This window comes from Chiroxiphia lanceolata, chromosome 26 (genome assembly GCF_009829145.1).
Source record: "Chiroxiphia lanceolata isolate bChiLan1 chromosome 26, bChiLan1.pri, whole genome shotgun sequence".
NCBI lineage: Eukaryota > Metazoa > Chordata > Aves > Passeriformes > Pipridae > Chiroxiphia > Chiroxiphia lanceolata.
This window is the reverse complement of record NC_045662.1, coordinates 6,201,697-6,220,807: the sequence shown is the minus strand read 5'-3', so window position 1 is coordinate 6,220,807 and position 19,111 is coordinate 6,201,697. Positions and strand designations below refer to the sequence as shown.

Sequence of the window (19,111 nt, the reverse complement as noted above, 5' to 3'; positions counted from 1 at the left end):
AGCGCTGCCCCCTCCCCGGGGCACAGGGAGGTGCTGGGGTCACCCAGGGGTGCACGAGGGTGGGCAGCGCCCGCTGAAGGACCCCCAGGGGTGATTCTGAGCCCCCTGCACAGTGCTGGAGGAGGAGCAGCCCTTACAAGCGGGTCCCTGGGCCGGGAGGGACAGGAGGGACAGTGCAATGGTGCCAGGGTGGCTTTGCCAGGGACACTGGGATGGGGGGGAAGGATGAGCACAGCCCTTTTATCACGGCCCTGCAGCAGGCAGGCACTTTTTCCAGCCCTTTAGACCTTCAGTGTCCCCCCTGGAGTGTGTCCATGGGAGCTCCAGTGTCCTCTGCAGCCCCCCGGGGCTCCCCCCAAAAAATCTCCTCTGGGTGCTCCCAGCTGCTCCTCACTGGGACCAAACACCAGCGGCCCCTGGAGCCTGGGGGGGCTGCACCCCCCAAATTTCACAGTGTAGCTCGGGCTGCTGGTCCCCCCTCGTAGGACCAACCCCCAAATCCTGCTACAGCAGCCCCAGTTCCCTCCATCCCTGCCCTTCGCCCGCGGTTTGGGGGGGGAAGCAGCTGGATTTTAGGGGAGCAGGAAAGAGAGGCTGGGCCAAGGAGGAAGAGGAGAACTTGGAGCCCCAAGAACTTGAGGCCCCGAGGAGAACTTGGAACCCCAAGGAGAACTTGGAGCCCCAAGGAGAAAGGGCTGGAAGGGAGGAGAGAGGAGAGGGCTGGGAGCGTGCTGCTCCCTCCTGTGTCCATCTGTCCGTCCATCCAGCCTCAGGGGGCTGCAGACGGGATTTGGGCGTGGAGAGGGGCTGAGCCCCCCCAAAAAAAAACCCCTCAGGGGCTGCCGGGGGGAGGTGGCAGCGGTGGGAGGGGCCGGTACCGAGCCCTGGAGCTCAGAGCCCTCAGAGCCCTCAGAGCCCTCAGAGCCCTCAGAGCCCTCAGAGCCCTCAGAGCCCTCAGAGCCCTCAGTGCCCTCAGAGCCCTCAGTGCCCTCAGTGCCCTCAGTGCCCTCAGTGCTGCCAACCGGGGGGTCCCGGGGAGGCCCCGCTGCCCCCCTGCCCTCCCCCCCAGGGCCGGGGAGGGCTCGAGGGGCCCGGGGGGGGGAGGGCTCCCCGCGGGGCCGCCCCGGGCCACCCTTCAGACGGGCGAGGTGGCCGTGGACTCGCTGGCCAGGCTGTCGGCGATGTCCCCGCGCTGGATCTTGCGCAGGGCGGCCAGCAGGGCCTCCAGGGTGGCCGATTCCTTGGAGGACCAGTGGGCCAGCAGGGCCCGGGCGGGCGATTCCTCGCGGGTGAAGGAGTCGATGAGCTCGTCCTTGTAGCCCAACTCCCCCGCCAGCTGCCTCCAGGGCTCCTCGGCAGAGCTGCCCAGCAGCTTCTCCACCTCCTCCTGCTTGCCGGGGGGAAGGCTGGAGTACAGGGTCCCGTCTGCCTTGGGCGCTGGGGAGGGGGGAGAGGCGTTAAACCCACCCCGGGGTGCCCCTGCCCGCCCCAGGGGTGCCCCTGCCCGCCCCAGGGGTGCCCCTGCCCTGCAGCTCCAGCTCTTCTGAGGGCAGGGAACACTCAGGACAAAGGAAAACTTCCCACGTTCTTTTAAAGGTAAAGAACATTGATACTAAAGGGAAACTTTCCACCTGCTTTTAAGGGTAAAGAATATTGGTAATAAAGGAGAACTTTCCAAGACTGACTGCACTTGGCTGATTTTTATCTGACCCTGCCCTGCATCACAAGTCCTTTTAGGAGAACTTTCCAAGTTCTTTTAAGGTCAAAGAATAGTGATAACAAAGGAAAACCTCCCATCTAATTTCTGAATGGGACAGAGGGGTTTTTCTCCCCCTTCCTCTCCTCACGTCACTTCGTTCTTGCTTTCCCTCCCCTCCCTTTGTCTCTGGGAGGCAGTGCAATGACTGGTGGGTTCAAATCAACATTAGTTCCCAGCCCCAGCCCTACCTGGCCCCTGGGTGCCCTGCCCGGGGGGCTGCTGGTCGTGCAGGCTCTGGCTGTCCACGGAGATGCCGCTGTCGCTGTGCAGCTTCTCCCCCTCCGGGGAGGGGGTTTGGTTCACGGGCCGGTTGTTGGCCCCCTGCTTGTTCTGTTTGCAGTTGTTCCACCTGGGGGGCACAGGGGCAGGGAGGTGACATCCCCCGGGATCGTTCCCCTCCCTGGGAGCAGCGTTTCCCCTGCAGCCTCTGGCTCAGTTAAATCAGGATTTACGGGTGCTGAGCGGACACTGAGCTTTCGGGGAGCCTCATGGTTAATGTTTCATCTAAAATTCCACAGAGCACAGTGACTGATAGGGCGGGAAAGGCCTCCAAACCATCGAGGGCAGCCTCAGAACAGCCCCAACCACGTCCCTCAGTGACACCTCTGCTGTTTTTTGGACACTTTCAGGGACGGCGACTCCACCCCCCGGGGGAAAGTCCCTTGACAGGACCTGGTCCCTTCCATGGGGATCCCACGAAAACCCACCCTGGGGGTGCCCCCAGCCCAGGATGCCCACGGAGCCACGGAGCCAGCCCCAGCTTGCCCTGCCCCAGGGCTGAGCTGCTGAGTGTGATGGGCCCTGACACGTGCCAGGGCAGGGAGGGGGGGCAGGGAGGGCTCCTCCACCCCCACCCTGCTGCCATCGGCCTCTCTCCTCCCTCAGCTGCTGTTTCCTCCCGGATTTTCGTGACTCCACCTCTACCCCCCAGCCCGGTGCCCTCCCTCCCTCCCTGTCGGTGTCAGGACATCCCAAGGGGGGCACACAGCGCCTGTTTCCCCCCCCCAAGCCCTGCTGTACCTCTTGAAGGCGATGTAGGCCACCAGCCCCACCACCACGGCGGCCAGGATGGAGCAGTAGACGGGGATGAGGTTGTCGGCGGTGCCGCGGCTCACGACGGGCTGGGAGCTGCCCACCACGGTGGTGCCCGTGTCTGCCGGGGTGCTGGGCAGCACCTCGGGGCTCAGGGGCTCCCTGGTGCTGGGCTCGGGGCTCTCAAAGCCCACCAGGGACGGGGGGGGTGTTGTCCAGCGAGGGTGGAGACCTGGGAGGGGACGGGAGATGAGGACAGGGACAATATGAGCAGGGTTCCCTTCCAGAGTCTGGTGGAGGTGACAGCTCCCCCCATCCCCGTCCCCAGGACAGGTCAGAGCTGTCCCCTGCCCCGAGGCTGCCTGGCTGGTGCCTGCCCTGATGGTTGGAGTGGCCATGGCTGTGCAAGCCCTTTCCCAGCATGAGGTTTGCTCAAGTCCCACAGCTCTTCCCCCCATGGAGCCCCAGGGCTCCCACTGCTGCTCCCAAAATCCAGGGAAACAGGCCCAGCTGCCTCCCATCCTCGCACATCTGCACCAGGACTGGCGTAAAGCCCCCAGAGCCGGGTCCATCCCCTCCCAAAACCCAACTCTGCCCCTTTCCTGGCCCCTGCCTGCACCCACACCCTACCAGGGAGTGACCCCATTCCCGCCACACCCAGGCGTGTCCCACAGGGAAAGGGATCTGTCCTGGCTTGTCCCAGGGAAACACCCTCACCTGTGGCTGCCCCAACCCACCCCTGCCCCGGGTGTCAGCTCCATCCCAAACCCCTGTTCATCCCAAACCCCCGTTCATCCCAGCTCCATCCCAAACCCCGTGTTCGTCACCAAAGGCTCATCATGGTGGGGAGCTGGAATTTGGTCCTGCCAGCCCTCCTGCCACATCTGGTGAGGGTGGAGCAGGATGCCAGCTCCACCTCAAGTGAGGATGTGGCTGGAATCACAGTGGGCACACGGCATTCGTGTGATCCCCCTGCCACCTCTGCCAGCCCAGCAAGGATGGAGAGGGTGTCACAGCAGGGAGCTGGCATCCTGCCCTCCACCATGGCCCCTGTCCCAGTGAGGACTGCCCTGCTGCCCCAGCAGGCGCTGGCACCTCACCCTGCCTGCCCTCCACCATGGCCCCTGTCCCAGTGAGGACTGCCCTGGTGCCCCAGCAGGCACTGGTATCCCACCCCTGTGCCCTCTGGCATCCCGCCCCTGTGCCCTCTGGCATCCCGCCTCATCCCGCCCCTGTGCCCTCTGGCATCCCGCCTCATCCCGCCCCTGTGCCCTCTGGCATCCCGCCCCAGCCAGCCCCCTGTGCCCTCTGGCATCCCTCCCCATCCCACCCCTGTGCCCTCTGGCATCCCTCCCCATCCCGCTCCTGTGCCCGGGGGGCTGTGCCCGGGTAACAAAGCTGCCCCTGTGCTCCTTGACTTGTGGCTCCATTTACTCGACCCCTCCCGGGGAGCAGCCCCGGCCGCCCTCGTGCCGTGACCCAGCAGTGCCCAGGACAAAGCCCGTTTCTCCCTGGCAGGGCTGGTGGCAGGGGATCGGCGGCTGCTGCCCAGGAGCCGCTGGCATTCCGCTGGCATTCCACTGGCATTCCCCGCTGGAGCAGCCCTGGAGCTCCCTGTGCTGCTCGGGGCTGGCACAGCGGGAGCTGCTGCTGCTGCTGGATGGTGCCCTCCCCTTCTTCTTGGCACCGAACCCTCCTGGGCTGTGGGGCTGGATGTTCCTTGGCTTTCCAGGGCAGTGAATTCCCATGGGAAGCCCACCAGTGCCAAGGTCCCTCCCTGCTGGAGGCTCAGGCAGCAGCGGGCACAGCACCTGAGGCTGGGGAAACTCTCGCTGTTCCTGGACACCAAAAGCCCCCCTGGATCCACACAGTGACATCCTGCTGGGAGCTCAGCCCTGGGAAGGGCCGGACAGACCCCGGGGTGGGATCTGGGAGGGACAGGAGGGCTCAAGGTGAGGGTTGGGAGCTGCAATTCCCGAGGGAAGGAGCTCTCAGCTGGACACCGGGGTCCCCCTGTCTGAGCCATGACACATCCCACCTCCCAAAGGCAAACTGAGGCAGGGAGAGCTACAATGAGCCCGGTGATCCCTCCCCATCCCCTCCTGCTTCCCTGGAACAGGCTCCTCACCTCTGCACTCGGCGTCGGACACGGCCGTGCACTCCTTCACCAGCACCTCGTTGTCCTCACAGGTCGTGCAGGGCAGGCAGGGGTCCACGAAGTTGGCCTCGCTGGAGAAGGTGCCCTCGGGGCACTCCTCGCACACCGTGTCCTGCGAGTCCTTGCAGGGGAACATGAGCCCGAAGCCCACCTCGCAGACGCGGCACTCCCGGCAGGTCCCGCTGGCCTCGTCCTGGAAGTAGCCGTAGGCGCAGCGGCAAACGGCGTCGTCCGACTCGACGCAGGGCGCGGACATGCTCTGCAGCCCCAGGCACTGCGTGCAGGGCTTGCACGGCTCCGTGGCGCTCACCGTGTCCGAGAAGGTGACACCTGTGGGGCACAGGGCTGGGCAGGGCGGGCACGGCGCGGGCACCTCGCTCCTGGAGCCGGCTCTGCCCCGGCACCCACCCCGGCTGGGATGGTATCCCCACCGCCCCTCTCCCCCTGTTCCCTCTCGTGTCCCCCTCTGCAGCTCCCCCAGCACCTCCAAGCGTCCCCCAGGCTCTGCTGCCCATTCCCATTAACCATTCCCGCAGCAATTCCCAGCTCTGGGGGGATCCAGCCCTGGATGTTCCCCTACACGTGCCACAAGTTACCTGCCCCCAGCCAGAGCTCCATCCCTATATCTGACCTCCTGATGGTCCCTGTGGGCCTCCCACAGCCATCCCTATATCTGACCTCCTGCTGGTCCCCACAACCATCCCACAGCCATCCCTATATCTGACCTTCTGATGGTCTCCACAGCCATCCCACAGCCATCCCACAGCCATCCCTATATCTGACCTTCTGATGGTCCCCACAGCCATCCCAGAGCCATTCCAGAGCCATCCCAGAGCCACGGCTGCTCCTCAGCATCCCATCCCTTTCTCCTCCACATCCTGCCGGGGGTCCCTTGGGCCATCACACCCCCGTTGTTCCCCCCCGGCCACGTGTCCCCGGGTCGGGGGTGTGATGTGACAGGAGGTGACAACACTAATTGCTGACTCTCCCTGACCCCGGGGCTTCTCGCTCTCCGGTTTCATCCTGTAGGACTGACTGCCGGGGAAATCAATCCCCCTCCCTCCCTCTGTCCATTCCCAAAGGTGTTGGAGGGTATTTTTAGCCCAGGAAGCCGGGTCAGCTCCGTCCTGGAGGGCACAGCTGCTGTCCCTGCCTTGGCTGCTCCCATCGATCCCCTCCTTCCCTCAGCCACAATGCCAAGGGGAAAGTCCGGCCTCCGGGATGGAGAAGGTGCAGGGGAGCTCAGCCTCAATCCCTCTGCTTCCCTGCTCCTGGGAAAACAATCCAGCCACTGCCGGGACCCCTAATGACCCGGGATCCTTAATGACCCACTCGTGTCCCAGGGATGATCATGGATACGGCAATTCCCACTCTCAGAGCCACGGATGAGCTCAGGGCAGAGCTGGCCCAGGCTGTTCCAAGACAGAAATGGGACTGAAGCTCCCTGATCCCTGGTGCTGGGCGGGATCAGAGGGATGGAAGTGCCATCCCAGCCCCGGCAGCTGCTGTTTCCCCGGCGTGACTGAGCTGCACAAACCCTGTCACAGCTGTGACATTCCCGCTCCCAACATCCAGTGCCTGCGTCCAGTGTCCTGCTCCTCTCCCGAGGCCACCCCTGTAACTGCAGGGACTGTAATTCCCTGGAATTGCAGGGCAGCAGGGAGCACAGAATCACGGAATCATGGAATGGGTTGGGTTGGAAAGGACCCTAACACCCCGCTCATCCCACCCCCGGCCACGGGCAGGGACACCTCCCGCTAGACCAGGTTGCTCCAAGCCTGGATTTGGACACTTCCAGGGATGGGGAAGCCACAGATTCACCGGGGAACTTGGTTTTGGTGCTGTTGGCCCTGTTCCCACCCCGGGGGGGTCTGTGAGCAGCCCCCGTGCCCCTGTGCCCCCGTGCCCCTGTGCCCACCCGGGCGAGCGGAGCCGGAGCAGCGCCGGGAGCGCCGGCGGCACACGCGGCTCCCATTAACCTGGGGCTCATCCCTCGCATTATCCTGAATTATTGATGGACACCATTAGAGCGGGGAAGTGGCCAGGAAAGGCTTTCGGCTGAGTGGGCACATTTGCAGTGGCAGGGAAGGTATCTGAGCTGAGCAATTACAGCCCAGATTCAAACTGGGCCCCCCCGCCCGCCGGGGAGGGATAAATAAATCATGAGGCAGCAGCCGGGGGGGCTGGAGGGGCTGGGGGGCAGAAAATCAGGATAAAACAAGCCAGTGGCCACGGGGCTGACCCAGGGATTGTCTCTCCCCTCCAGCCCCCCCAGGCTCTGGCGGGGCCGATGCTTTGGTTGGAGCGGATTTATCCCAAACAACCCGGCTGGTGAGTCGGGAACGCATCCAAGGGGAGGCAGCCCGGGGTGGAGGTGGGGATCCCACAGCCCTGGGCCGTGCCCACATTCCTCCAGCTCAGGCTGGATGCTGTGCCAGCACCGGGGCTGCCTCCACCTGCCCGGCCCTCGGCAGCGGGATCCGGGATGCAGAGGGAAGGGGAATGGGGGATCCTGAGGCTGGAGAGCGGGACAGGGAGCCAGGAATGCCAAGTCACCCTCTGGGTTTACATCCCCTGGAGCCGGAGTCTGACACCCCGGGCAGCTTCCCTGCAGGAAGGGTTTGCCTCTCCATAATCTCCACGTCCTCCAGGAAGGGTGGAAATTCCCTTTATCCCACAAGCTCCCAGAAAGAAATCAGGGAGACGAGCCTGGAAGTGCAGGTAGTGGGAAAAGGATGGGAAAAGGACCCATCTGAGCATCCCCAGGAGTGCAAAGCCCCCCTCTGGGTTGGCAGCCCTGCAGCTGGAGCCTGACATCCAGGATTCCCTGACATCCAGGATTCCCTGACACCCAGGATTCCTGTGGGAAGGGCTGGGGGGGATGGATGGCACAGTGGATGCCCTGGCTCCCCACAGCAGGATGGGCCTGAATTCCCAGGGTTACCCTGCCCAGCAGCCCTGAAACTGCAGCCGGGTGGGATCGAGTCCCCACGGCCAGCGGGATCCAGCCCTGGGTGGGATCCAGCCCTGCATCCAGGGGGGATCCAGCCCTTGGTGGGATCCAGCCCTGCATCCAGGGGGGATCCAGCCCTGGGTAGGATCCAGCCTTGCATCCAGGGGGGATCCAGCCCTGGGTGGGATCCAGCCCTGCATCCAGGGGGGATCCAGCCCCCCCAGCCAGTCTCAGGGAGGGCGAGCGCCGTGCATCGATTTTGCAGGAGAGCTGAGGTATTTTTAGCCCTGCCCTGTCCCTGCCCTATCCCTGTCCTGTCCCTGTCCCTGCCCTGTGCTGCTGCTGCCCTCCTTACCCAGCTTCTCCCTCCCAGCCTTTGCCCCCTCTCAGCTCCCCCCAGCCCTGTCGTGTCCCTTGTCCCTCCCCAGTCACATCCCCAGAGCAATCCGGGCTCAGCTGGCACAGCTTTTCCCCCGAATCCTCGTCCTTAGGCCTTCCCAGGGTTTGCAGCAGTAACTGGGGAGGGCAGGTCGGGTTTGCAGCAGTAACTGGGGAGGGCAGGTCGGGTTTGCAGCAGTGACTGGGGAGGGCAGGTCTCCTCTGTGGTGCTGTTTGAGCTGGGCCTGTTCATCTGCAAACACTTCCCCAGGTCCGAGCACACGGCTCCAACTGACATTTATGGAGCTCTGACACAGGCACCGTGCCTGGGGCTGGCTGGGAGAGCCCCGTGCCCCCCTCTCTCTCCTGGGGACTGCTGGGATTCACTTCTCCCCTCCCAAACTCGCTTTGATTCTGTGGCCCTTTATAAGGTTTCAAAAAAATCCTGCAGGAGACACCCCCCCCATGGCCGGAGCTGAGAGCAGCACACACAGTGAGGAGGGGGGGGGGTTCTGCAGGTAAACAGTGGCATGAGCTGGGAGCTGGGGACATCGAGGGGAAAACAGTGCTGGGAGGGGTCTGCAAAGGTGCCTGGGATCAGTGGGCTCCAAAACAGGGAGAGGTGGGATTGGCAGGGAGGGGGGATTGGCAGGAGGTGGGACTGGCAGGGCAGGTCTGGGGAAAGGCTGGCAGTGACACTGCTGCCAGTGCAGAGGCCATGGAATTCTGGAATATCCTGGGCTGGAAGGAACCCCCAGGGACCACCGAGTCCAACTCTGCACACAACCACCCCAAAATCCCACCCTGCTCCTGAGAGAGTTGTCCAAACACTCCTCGAGCTCTGGCAGCCCGGGGACCACAGCCTGGGGAGCTGTTCCAGTGCCCAACCACCCTCTGGGGGAAGAACAGGACTTTTAAAATTCATTCTTTTCCTAAACCCCTCCTGACACAGCAGATGGGAGGCCTGGGGAGGCTCCCAGGAGGGAAAGAGGGTGCACTTGAGGAGGATCAAGCACCTGCTAATGCTCCCCCCACCCAGTGCCCCCCCAAGCCCTGTGGCAGCCCCTGGGGGCTCTGTGGGTACTCCCAGTGCCCCCCCAGCCCCCGTGGCAGCCCCTGGGGCTCTGTGGGTACTCACTGTCCAGGCAGGGCTCACACACGGTCTGGTTGACCCCGCAGGGCTGCACCACCCCCTCGCCCAGGTTGCAGGCTCGGCAGCACTCCCCGCTCGTCGTGTACATCTTGGTGGAGCACTTGTCCTTGGAGCCCCAGGAGGGATCCTGGGAGAGAGAACAGAGCCGGGACACGGCTCCTGTTATAACAGGGCAGGTGGGGAAGTGGCACCCAGGCAGAGCCCCGCTCTGGGTGACATCCCACACCACACACATCTGCAGAGAACCGACTTCCCCGTGCCAAACCCACTCACCAGGAAAGGCCCTGCTGGATTCTTCAGCTGGAGGGAGGCAGGAAAGCCCCCAGGAGGGTATTTTGGGGGGTGATGGGGGCTTTTCCCCCCGGTTACAGCACTGTTTGTTCTTGTATCTCACCTGAGCCACGTCCCCTAAGGACACTCTGCCATCCTGAGGGGATCAGCCCTTCCCAGCCTGGGGAAAGGGACAGGGGAGGAGACCCCGGGAAAAAGGGGAGGGGAGGAGACCTTCCTGCCACAGAGGAGGGTTTGGAGAGCTTGGGTGGCAGCTCTGCAGCCCAAGATCCCGCGGGGACCAGAAACCAGGAAGGAAAGGAAGGCTCGAAGGGAGCACCAGGAGCTGCAGCCACCTCATGGAAGTGTCTCTGCTTATAAAACCTGCCAGCACAGATGGAAGCCACAGACGTGCCACGAGCCACCCTGCAGAGGCGCTTTGCAGCCCAGGGAGCGGGGACCCGATCCCCAGAAGCACCTCTCGGGGTGCAGGAAGCGCCTCTGCCCGGCCACCGCTGAGGTGCTCGCGGGGCTCTGAGCTCTTCCAGGGCTCCTCTTTCTCCCTGTGCTCATAAGCAGGTGCGTTCCAGGGCTGGCCCATCCCTCTGCCAGCCCGATTTTGGGGGGGAAGCGGCTCGGCTGAAGGCTCGGAGGAGCTCCCCTCCCCGCGCATCTGGATGCCTCGTCAGCCCGTTGGCCGCCTCTCCCCGCACAATGCGGCGTTCTGAACCCGCGGCGCATCAGCCGCCAGCATCCGGCCGGGCCGAGACAATGGAGCGCCAATTATAGGCATCTGAATGACAAACTGCTCCAATTACCCCGCGCCGGAGAGCCCGCGCTCCCCTCCCCGCCGCCGCTCCGCCGGCCCGGCAGCCCCGCTCCAGCCCCGCTCCAGCCCCGCTCCAGCCGGGAAGGCAGGAGGGATGTGCTGAGCAGGGGGGCTCCCCGGCACCCCCAAATTTCAGCTGGGATATCGGTCCGGGGGGTGAGGAGGGGGTTCCTTTGCAGCGGGGGGGCCACACGCGTGTCCTGGGGGGCAGATTCGGCTCGTGGGGCTTCGGAACCGACCTGGCTGGAGCCCATCCCGCTGCCGGGGGGGTGTCACCGCCCGGGGGGGGGGTTTGCTCCGCTCCCACCTCCTCAGGGATGATTTTCCAGCATCCCGGCGGGGCTGGGGGAGCAGCCGAACGTGCCTGGCTATAAATAGTGCCGGGACGGCGCGGGCAGTGCAGCTGGGCCGGCAGATCCAGCTCTCCCACGCCGCCGGCAGCTGCGAGCTGTGCCCGCGGGGACGGACCTGGCCCCGCTCCTTCCTCTGGGCGACACCCGGACACCCCAGAGAGCCCCCTGGCCACACCTGCCCTTCCCGGGAGCGGTCAGTGCCACCCCCCTGCCCCGTGCCCCCCATCCACGCTCCCAAATGCTGCGGGAAACGCCACTTCCAGCCCTAGGTGCTGCTCCCCCGCCTCGCTCGCTCTCCGCCTTTCGCTTCTGAACCCCCCAAAGATTAACGCGCTCCGAAAGGGCACCTGGACCGCGTTAGCTCGCTGAAATGTGTCTGTTATTAACACAACTCCTGTTGACAAAGCCGCAGGTATTAACACCATAAAGCATTTTGACAGCTGGGCCGGGGAGGGGCACGGGCGGAGGGCGCAGGCGACACCTCTGTGAGCCCTTAATTGCTTTCGGAGCCGTGTCGGGGGGGAAGCTGTGTCCTGGCAGGCACAGCTGGAGGAGAGGGACGGGGAGGGAGCCGCTCGAAGCGGGATTCGGGCACAGCCCCGGAGCCCTGGCACCGCAAAGCGCCCCGGAGCGGGGAAGGGAGGGGATGCTCCAGCTGGAGGGGAGCCCGGCGGCGAGCCTGGATCCGAGCTGCCCCCGGGCCTGACAGACGGGCTGTGCCGCTCTTGGCGAAGCATCCCGTCTGGGAAAGGTCAAGCCCCGGCTCCGAGCAACCCCGAGGTGTGGGCAGCCGAGGAAGCCACGTGTGAGCTCGGCGGGTCCGGCTCGGCGGGACCGGGAGGGCTCTGCCCCCTCCCCTGCAGGTACCGAGCCCCGCACAGGGGCTGCCCGGGCTTTGGGTGGTCCCCGCGCCGCGGGCACAGCTCTGGGGGCACATCTGGACGCTCCCGGGTGAGAGATCGAGGGGTCTCAGCAGGTGTAATGCCGGGGGGGATGGCTGAGCTCAGCCCTGAGCCAGGGCAGTGGCCGGGGAGGTTTGGGGGACACAAAACCCGGCCCTGCTGCAGCTGATGGGGGGGGGAGGGCTGCGAGGCGGGTCATTCCCTGGGGGCAAATCCTTTGAATCCATATGGCTGGACAAGAATCCCTCCTTGTCTTTCCTGCCACGAGCGTCCCGGGGGAAGGAGACCCTCCGGCCAAGCCCTCTCCCCTCCTCAGTCTCTGCGTGAAGCCGCCAAAGCTCCGGCTTTAATATCCTGCCCGAGGGGTGTCCGGCTGCCGAACGAACCCCCCGGGACCCCCCTCAAACCCTCCCCCAACAAAAGCCCTGTTCCTGCCCCAGAAGGGGGGTCCAGCCCCCCGTGCCCACCCGGCCGCCCCACTCCGGGCACTCTCCTCTCTCCAGGCCCCCCCCGTGCCCCGAAGTTTTTTGCCAGCGGCACACGCCGAGGCTGTGCCCATCGCAGGGCTCCGGTGGGAGGAAGGGGGTCTCACCCTTTGCTCTGGGAGAGTTCGGAGCCGGGAAAGTCTAGGACAGACCTGGGGGGCCGTGGGATGGCGGGAGATGAAGGCACTGGGGGTGTGGGTGGCTTCTCCCCCGCTGACCGAGGGCTCTGCCATCCTTTTCTCCCCGGGTAAAAGGGCTGGCAGAGCCCTGTGCAGCGGGGTCAGAGGGGCTGCAGGACACCCATTACCAGCCCCCTCCCCGCACCCCCTCCCTCCTCATCCCAAGAACTCCGCCTGGCACTGCCGCTGCCTTCCCGCTGCCCTCGGGACGGGGACCCCCTGTACCCCCGGGGCTTCCCATCTCGGTGCACGTGGGACCCCCGGGACCCTCCGAATACCCCTGTGAGGTGCCTCCGGGACCCTTCATCCCACCCCCGCCTGATGCCTCCGGGACCCTCCATCCCGGTACCCCGGGACCCTCCATCCCACCCCCGCCTGGTGCCTCGGGGACCCTCCATCCCGGTACCTCCGGGACCCTCCATCCCACCCCCGCCTGGTGCCTCGGGGACCCTCCATCCCGGTACCTCCGGGACCCTCCATCCCACCCCCGCCTGGTGCCTCGGGAACCCTCCATCCCGGTACCCCGGGACCCTCCATCCCACCCCCGCGGGTGCCTGCGGGGACTGTGGGCGCTCCCCCCGGGCCGCCGCTCCCGCACTCACCGCCGGCAGCAGGAGCAGCAGCAGCGGCAGGAGCCCGGCCATGGTGCGCGGGGGCAGCGGGGACCCCCCACCCGAGAGCGGCTGCGGGGCCGCGACCTCCCCCCAAAAGCCGGTGCGCGGCCGGGCTGCCCCTGCCCTCCCTCTGCCGCCGCCGCCTCGGCGGCAGCCAGAAAAGGCTGCAAGTCCCTCCTCCTCCTCCTCCTCCTCCTCTCCGCCCCCGGAGCATCACGGCGAGCGGCCGAGCCCGCACCTCCTCCGCCGCCACACAAAGCAGGGCCCCCCCGAGCCCCCCCGGCCCCGCCGCCCTCCCAACAAAGCGCTTTCGGGGCGCGCTCGGTCTCTGTCCGGCCGCGGCTCTTCAGCCCCTCGGCTGTTCAGGTTGTTCACGCCCTTCCCTCTGTCTCCATTCACCCTCCCCTGCTGTCTGTCCGTCCATCCGTCCGTCCATCCAGCTCTCCGTCCCCCCCCAACGCCCACGTCCGTCCGTCTGTCCCTGTCCGCCGCTCCCCGTCCCCGTGCTGGGTTCATTGGTGACGCCGCAGCCCCGGGGAGATGCTCCGTGCCTGGGATGGGGTGTCCAGCTGCTGGGACAAGGAATAACATCCCCCTGGATCGGGAACATCCCAGGACTCGGACCCCGAGGTCTGTCCCAGCCATCCGGGTGACACAGAGAAGCTCCCAATGGGATCCAAAATTCCCCTTTGGACCAAAAAAAAAATAAATCCATATTGACATCCTTTGGCTCCTAAAACTCTCCCTGTGTGCCCTCTCCTTTGTCCTGGAGCTTCCAGCTTCCCTGGGATGGCTCTGCCCGCTGTCCCTGCCATCCCAAACCTCACGGAGATGGAAGCTGGGGATGTCAGGGCTCGTCCCTCGTCCTGCCTTGCTGTGCCAACACCAGGAATGCTCCTTGTGGGGCTCCCTGGAACAATGCAGGGGGTTTGCTGGTGGCCCTGGCCGAGGAGGGTGGCTGAGGATGGCCCTGTCACACTGTCACCGCTCCCGGGGAGGCTCCAGCGGGAGGGACAGAGGAGAGACCTTCCCTGTCTGACTCTGGGTTTGGCCTCGTGTCCCTCTAACACAGGTGCTTCCTCACCCCCCAGGGTCTGCAGGTGCTTTTGGGGTCCCCAGAGCGATGTTCAGCTCCAGCATTCCCAGTACTGCAGCCACTGGAGCTCCCCCAGCTCCCCGTGACCCCCCGGGATCCTCCCTGGGTCACATCTCCCCGTCCAGGCAGCAAAGCACCCGGGGCTCATCCCAGCTCCGCTGGATTTCCTCTGGAAAAGCTACTTACTGACTCTCCAAGGTGCAGGAGGTTGGCTGCCCCCATCCAGCCCATGCTGCCCTGTCAGGGAAGGGCTTTAAGGAGTTCCCTGAGCTTTTCCATGAGACTGAACCGGAGCCAAAGCTGCCGTTTGTTCTCCGGCACGGACGGGCAGGAGCACATGTGGGAGCCACATGGGGAAGGGATTCCCGGCCAAAAAGCCACGCTGGGGCCGGGGGGGCCGGGGGCAGGATGTGCCCGGGAGGCTGAGGGGTCGGGATGCCCACCCTGGGGTCGGGATGGGCAGCGAGGGGCCGAGCATCCCACTCCTGGATGGGCGGGAATGGGACGGAGCAGCTGCCGACACAGGGCAGGGCTGGCCCAGCGGGGGAGCAGCCGGGGGATCCCACAGTTCATCTGCCACAGCGAGCGGCAAATCCAGCTGTTTTCCTTGGACAAATCCCTCCTCTCCTTCCCCCTCCCTCCCGCAGGGTTCGGGGCTGTGGATCCACGGGGAGAGCACGTGCTGGGGACACTTCCCTGGGGGAGCAGCCCCCGAGCCTTGGGAGCTCCCCAAGCCTGGTGCCAGCGTGGGAATCATCCCTGGAAAAAGCCGGTCCTGGATCTCAGCTGTGCTCCACGTGCTGGGCCAGCAGCCAGCCAAGGTAAGTGAAAACTTCTGCTCCCACCCCCGGCCCCCCCCGCGGCTCCTTTGCTGAGGGGGCTCCCGTCAAATCACACCCGGTACCTCCCCCCTTCCCAAAAAAGGCTGTGGCCCTTCCCCGGCTCCACGAGGCGACAAAGAGCCCATTAAAAGTCTGCTTGGAATTCAGACCAAAGGCTCCAGGGGTTTGTTTGCTGGGGGAGCATCCTCTGGGCTGCTGGTGGGGGATGAAGCTCTCGGAGTGCTGCGATTCCTCGGATCCACCAAAAACTGCCTCCACCTGCCCCTGGCTCCGGAGCGGGGCCGCTCACGCCCCCAGGGAAGCTCGTGGCCATCAAGGTGGCCCAAAATTGGGTCCCAGTGATGCTGCCATTCCCACTGTGCCACAGTGGGACGATGGCACAGGCGCTGGCAGAGCCGAGAGCGGGTCAGGGAGCAGGTTTGTGCTCCTAAGAGCAAAAAGAAGCTTCCACTGATTTTTTTTTGTTGTTGTTGGCTCCCGACCTCCCTCCAGGCTGGTGGAGTTGTGCACGGAGGGGATTCCCCACTGGAGAGGCTCCCAGCTGCTGGGCTGCCTGGGAGGGAGCTGGTTGTGCCCCAAACAGGGCAGGTTTAATGAGCAAAACCCCGTCTGCAGGTCAGGGAAATCCTGGGTCAAGTCCCTCTCCAGAGCAGCATCCTCAGGATGAGTCTCACCCCCTCATCCAGGCCTTCCCACAACCACTTCCAGAGGTGTCCAGGCAAACCCAGGTGATGCCTCTCCCCGCTCCTGCCACCCCCAGACAGAGCAGGAGTTAAACACTCGGTGCCAGCTCCAAGTTTTTACTGCTTTTACTCCAAAGCAGAGGTAATTACCTTCCCGACAGAGAGACAGCCCAGTAATGGGAAGTTATAAATAACGATGAATAAATAATACACGGTGGGAAATTGTCCTCCTGCTCTTCACAGCCAGGGCTGGGAGCACAGAGAGGGGCCCGGGGGGAGCAGAAGGGCCCTGGGAGTAGGGGACGGGTCCTGATCCCCGTCTGCTCCAAGGGAAGGGGAAGGGGACCCCACACTGCCCAGGTCATGGGGGAAAAATCCCTTCTGAGGGGAAAGGGAGGAAATTCAGGGTGGAAATCAGGCTCTGGGTTGTCTCACTTCACTGGGAGCCACCAGAATGTGGGACAGTCTCTGTGGGATGGAGAGGGATTCGTGGCAAGAAGGCACCTTTTGGATAATCCATAATATCTTTTCAAGGGGGGGAAAGAAAAAAGGAAGAGGAAAAATCATTTGGTTTGAACTCTCCAGCCCAGCTTGGCTGGGAAATCTGCACCTTGGGCCACTGGGCAAGAGCCCAGCCCGTGGCTGGAGAGCAGGAATTGAGGGTTCCCGTGGTCCCCAGTCCTCTGGTTCTCCTTGGGCTCGATGGGATTCAGGCACTTAAAGCCTGTCAGGCTGGAGGGCAAGGCCAGGCAAGGGGCACGTCCTGTGCTCCCAGCCCTGCTCCGTGTCCCTGCCAGCTCCAAACCCGCCCGGGATGGAGGGATGGGAAGATCAGCTGCTCCTGGAGCTGCTGGAAATCCTCCCCGGCTGGAGGGGAACCAACGCCGGCAGAGTCCGGCCCGGCCGCCCACGGAGCAGTTTTACCATTCAGGGAAAACTGTTCCCTGGATTCACACAGGGAGGGACCGGCCCTGACCCCTCCCACTCCTCCCTTCCCCCTGTCCCCGCTCATCCCGGCTGGGCCTGGGATGCAGCCGGAGGGAAACGGGGGTGCTCGGGAAAATCGGGGGGTTATTCCCACTGGGATTGGGGTTCAGTTATTCCCACTGGGTTTGGGGTTCAGTTATTCCCACAGGGATTGGGGTTCAGTTATTCCCATGGGGATGGGGTTCAGTTATTCCCACTGGGATTGAGGTTCAGTTATTCCCACAGGGATGGGGTTCAGTTATTCCCATGGGAATGGGGCTCAGTTATTCCTGCAGGGATTGGGGCTCAGTTATTCCTGCAGGGATGGGGTTCACTTATTCTTGCAGGGATAGGGGCTCAGTTATTCCCATGGGGATGGGATTCAGTTATTCCCACATGGATGGGGCTCAGTTATTCCCATGGGGATGGGGCTCAGTTATTCCCATGGGGATGGGATTCAGTTATTCCCACATGGATGGGGCTCAGTTATTCCCATGGGGATGGGGCTCAGTTATTCCCACGGGAATGGGGCTCAGCTGGAGCACAGCATCCAGACCAGGTGGTTCAGGTGTTTCCCTCCTGGCTCGGGGTGGGAGGTGACCCCATTCCCACGCTGGCATCTCCAGCCCTTTGGACACACCTGGATGGACGCAACGGCCAGTGCTGACACTGCAGGTGGATCAGGGCAGGATGAATCCCAGTGGGGGGACTGCAGGGCTCAGGGACACATGGGACACGTGGGACACGTGGGTTGGGGCCACCCCGGTGCTGTCTGGGGGCTCCTGAGCTCAGATGTCACTTGGCCATGGCCCAAAATCACTGCTGGGGGAGACTCAAAGCTCCCCAAAGAACAGCTCCGGGGTAGGAAGGAGCCAGCACTCCCCATCCTCACAAAAAAACCCCTGATTTCCACTCCTACCGAAGCGTCCTGATCTGCTTTGGATTACACCCCTTGATTTCCTCGCCTGCGATTCCTCCCGACCCTCCCTCCATCCCCCTCCCTGCTGATCTCAGCCCGACAGCCCCCCCCTGCCGTCCCTCCCTTCCCTCTTCCCTTTCTTCCCGGCGCTCCATCGCCCTGCCCGCGGCAGGGGGGATTCACGGACCAGTCCCTGGGTCCTTATAAGGACCGAGCGAAGGAATCTCCGGCGCTGTCCGGGAAACTCGATCCCTCCTCGGGATGGAGGCGGCAAAAGCAGCCCCCGCTGTCCCCGCCCGAGAGAGGAGCCAGATTTTGAACCATTTGAAACAACCCTGGCAGGGCCAGGCGGGGAAAGGGGGGAGAGAAAACCCCCTCCTCGTGGCCCAGATCATAAAGGACATAAATATGTCGGCGGCAGCAACATTATCAATATTTTCCTGCTTGAGGTATCGATTGGTTCCACACGCCAGGGGCAGGGCCGGCTTTCTTCTCACCAGCCTGGCTTTTGGGAAGTGATTGATTCAGTTTTGTTGCTGATGGATCAAGAATTCTGCTGCTGGGAGGAAATGAATGTCAAACCCGTCGTGGCAGGAGCAGGGCAGGGGCTGGGGGGGAAGCAGCTCTGGGGGAGGAGAGGATTCTTTTTTCCCTTGGCTTTTTGCTGGTTTTTGTTTTTAATTCGGGGGTGGAGATTTATTTTAATTGCTCCAGTGCTTAGGCAGGATAAAATGAGATAAAAGAAGCTGATAGAATAAGATGGGGATAAACAGAATACAATAGAATTGAGATAAATAGAACAGAATAAGACAATGTAATAGAGACAAATAGAAAATAACAGACTCGTTCAGTCTGGAAGGGACATAAAACAACCACCTAATCCCATTGTGGGATATTTTTCCAACAGGTTTGGAGTGTGTGTAGCCCAGACAAGATCCAATGGGATTTTTTGGCTCCTTTTTCCCTTTTCCCAGCAACTGGGCCTCACCAAGCAGGGACACTGTCGGTGACTGTGCTGGAAATTCCACCTGCTGGGCCTCAGTTTCCCCCTGTGTGAGCAGGGAAGCTGATCCCTGGAACACCTGGAAATAATTCCCCAGTACCTGGGAAAACAAGGTGTTTATTCACCGAGTGCTCGGAGATATTGATAAATCAGGGAATATCCTGAGCTGGGAGGGTCCCCCAGGGATCAGGGGGGGAAGTTCCTTTGGCTCCCAAAGCCCCCCAGGGTCAGGAGCATCAGCTGCTGCCCCACCTGCCCTTTGCACCGGCTGCTTCCCACGGCCCGGCCCCATCCCGGCCCTTTTCCGACAGCAAGATCCATGGATCTGACCTCCCCCGTGGCTGTGACCTCCCCCATGCTGTGACCTCCCCCACCTCCCCCCGAGGCTCGGGGGCTTTAAATCACCCTCATTTCCCCTTCCCGGCAGCGCTGGCAGGGGGCGGGAGGGGGGTCCCGGCCCCTTCCTGGAGCGTGCCGGGATTTCTGGGAGGCTGATCCAGGAGGGAGCAGCTCCAGCAGCGCCGGGGGGAGGGGGAG

The 19,111-nt window shown here is 63.6% G+C and overlaps 1 protein-coding gene across 1 annotated transcript; it reads right to left on the bottom strand.

Annotated features, from left to right (window-relative positions):
* Window positions 1-1,057: 1,057 nt before the first annotated feature.
* Window positions 1,058-13,179, bottom strand: NGFR (nerve growth factor receptor). The gene is made up of 6 exons (XM_032711342.1): window positions 13,054-13,179; window positions 9,419-9,560; window positions 4,920-5,279; window positions 2,780-3,023; window positions 1,948-2,108; window positions 1,058-1,437 (listed from the first exon to the last, which is right to left on the bottom strand). The coding sequence occupies exons 1-6, from the start codon at window positions 13,093-13,095 to the stop codon at window positions 1,136-1,138; spliced, it is 1,251 nt and encodes a 416-aa protein (XP_032567233.1). The 5' UTR covers window positions 13,096-13,179; the 3' UTR covers window positions 1,058-1,135.
* Window positions 13,180-19,111: the final 5,932 nt, after the last annotated feature.

Bases quoted from the DNA above. Each gene is read 5' to 3' on its own strand.
- NGFR (XM_032711342.1), bottom strand. From the start codon at position 13,095: ATGGCCGGGCTCCTGCCGCTGCTGCTGCTCCTGCTGCCGGCG. The intron at 2,109-2,779 runs GTACAGCAGGGC...TGTGCCCCCCAG, and splicing joins GCCTACATCGCCTTCAAGAG to GTGGAACAACTGCAAACAGA. The intron at 1,438-1,947 runs GTAGGGCTGGGG...CCCCCTCCCCAG, and splicing joins GCAGGGCACCCAGGGGCCAG to CGCCCAAGGCAGACGGGACC.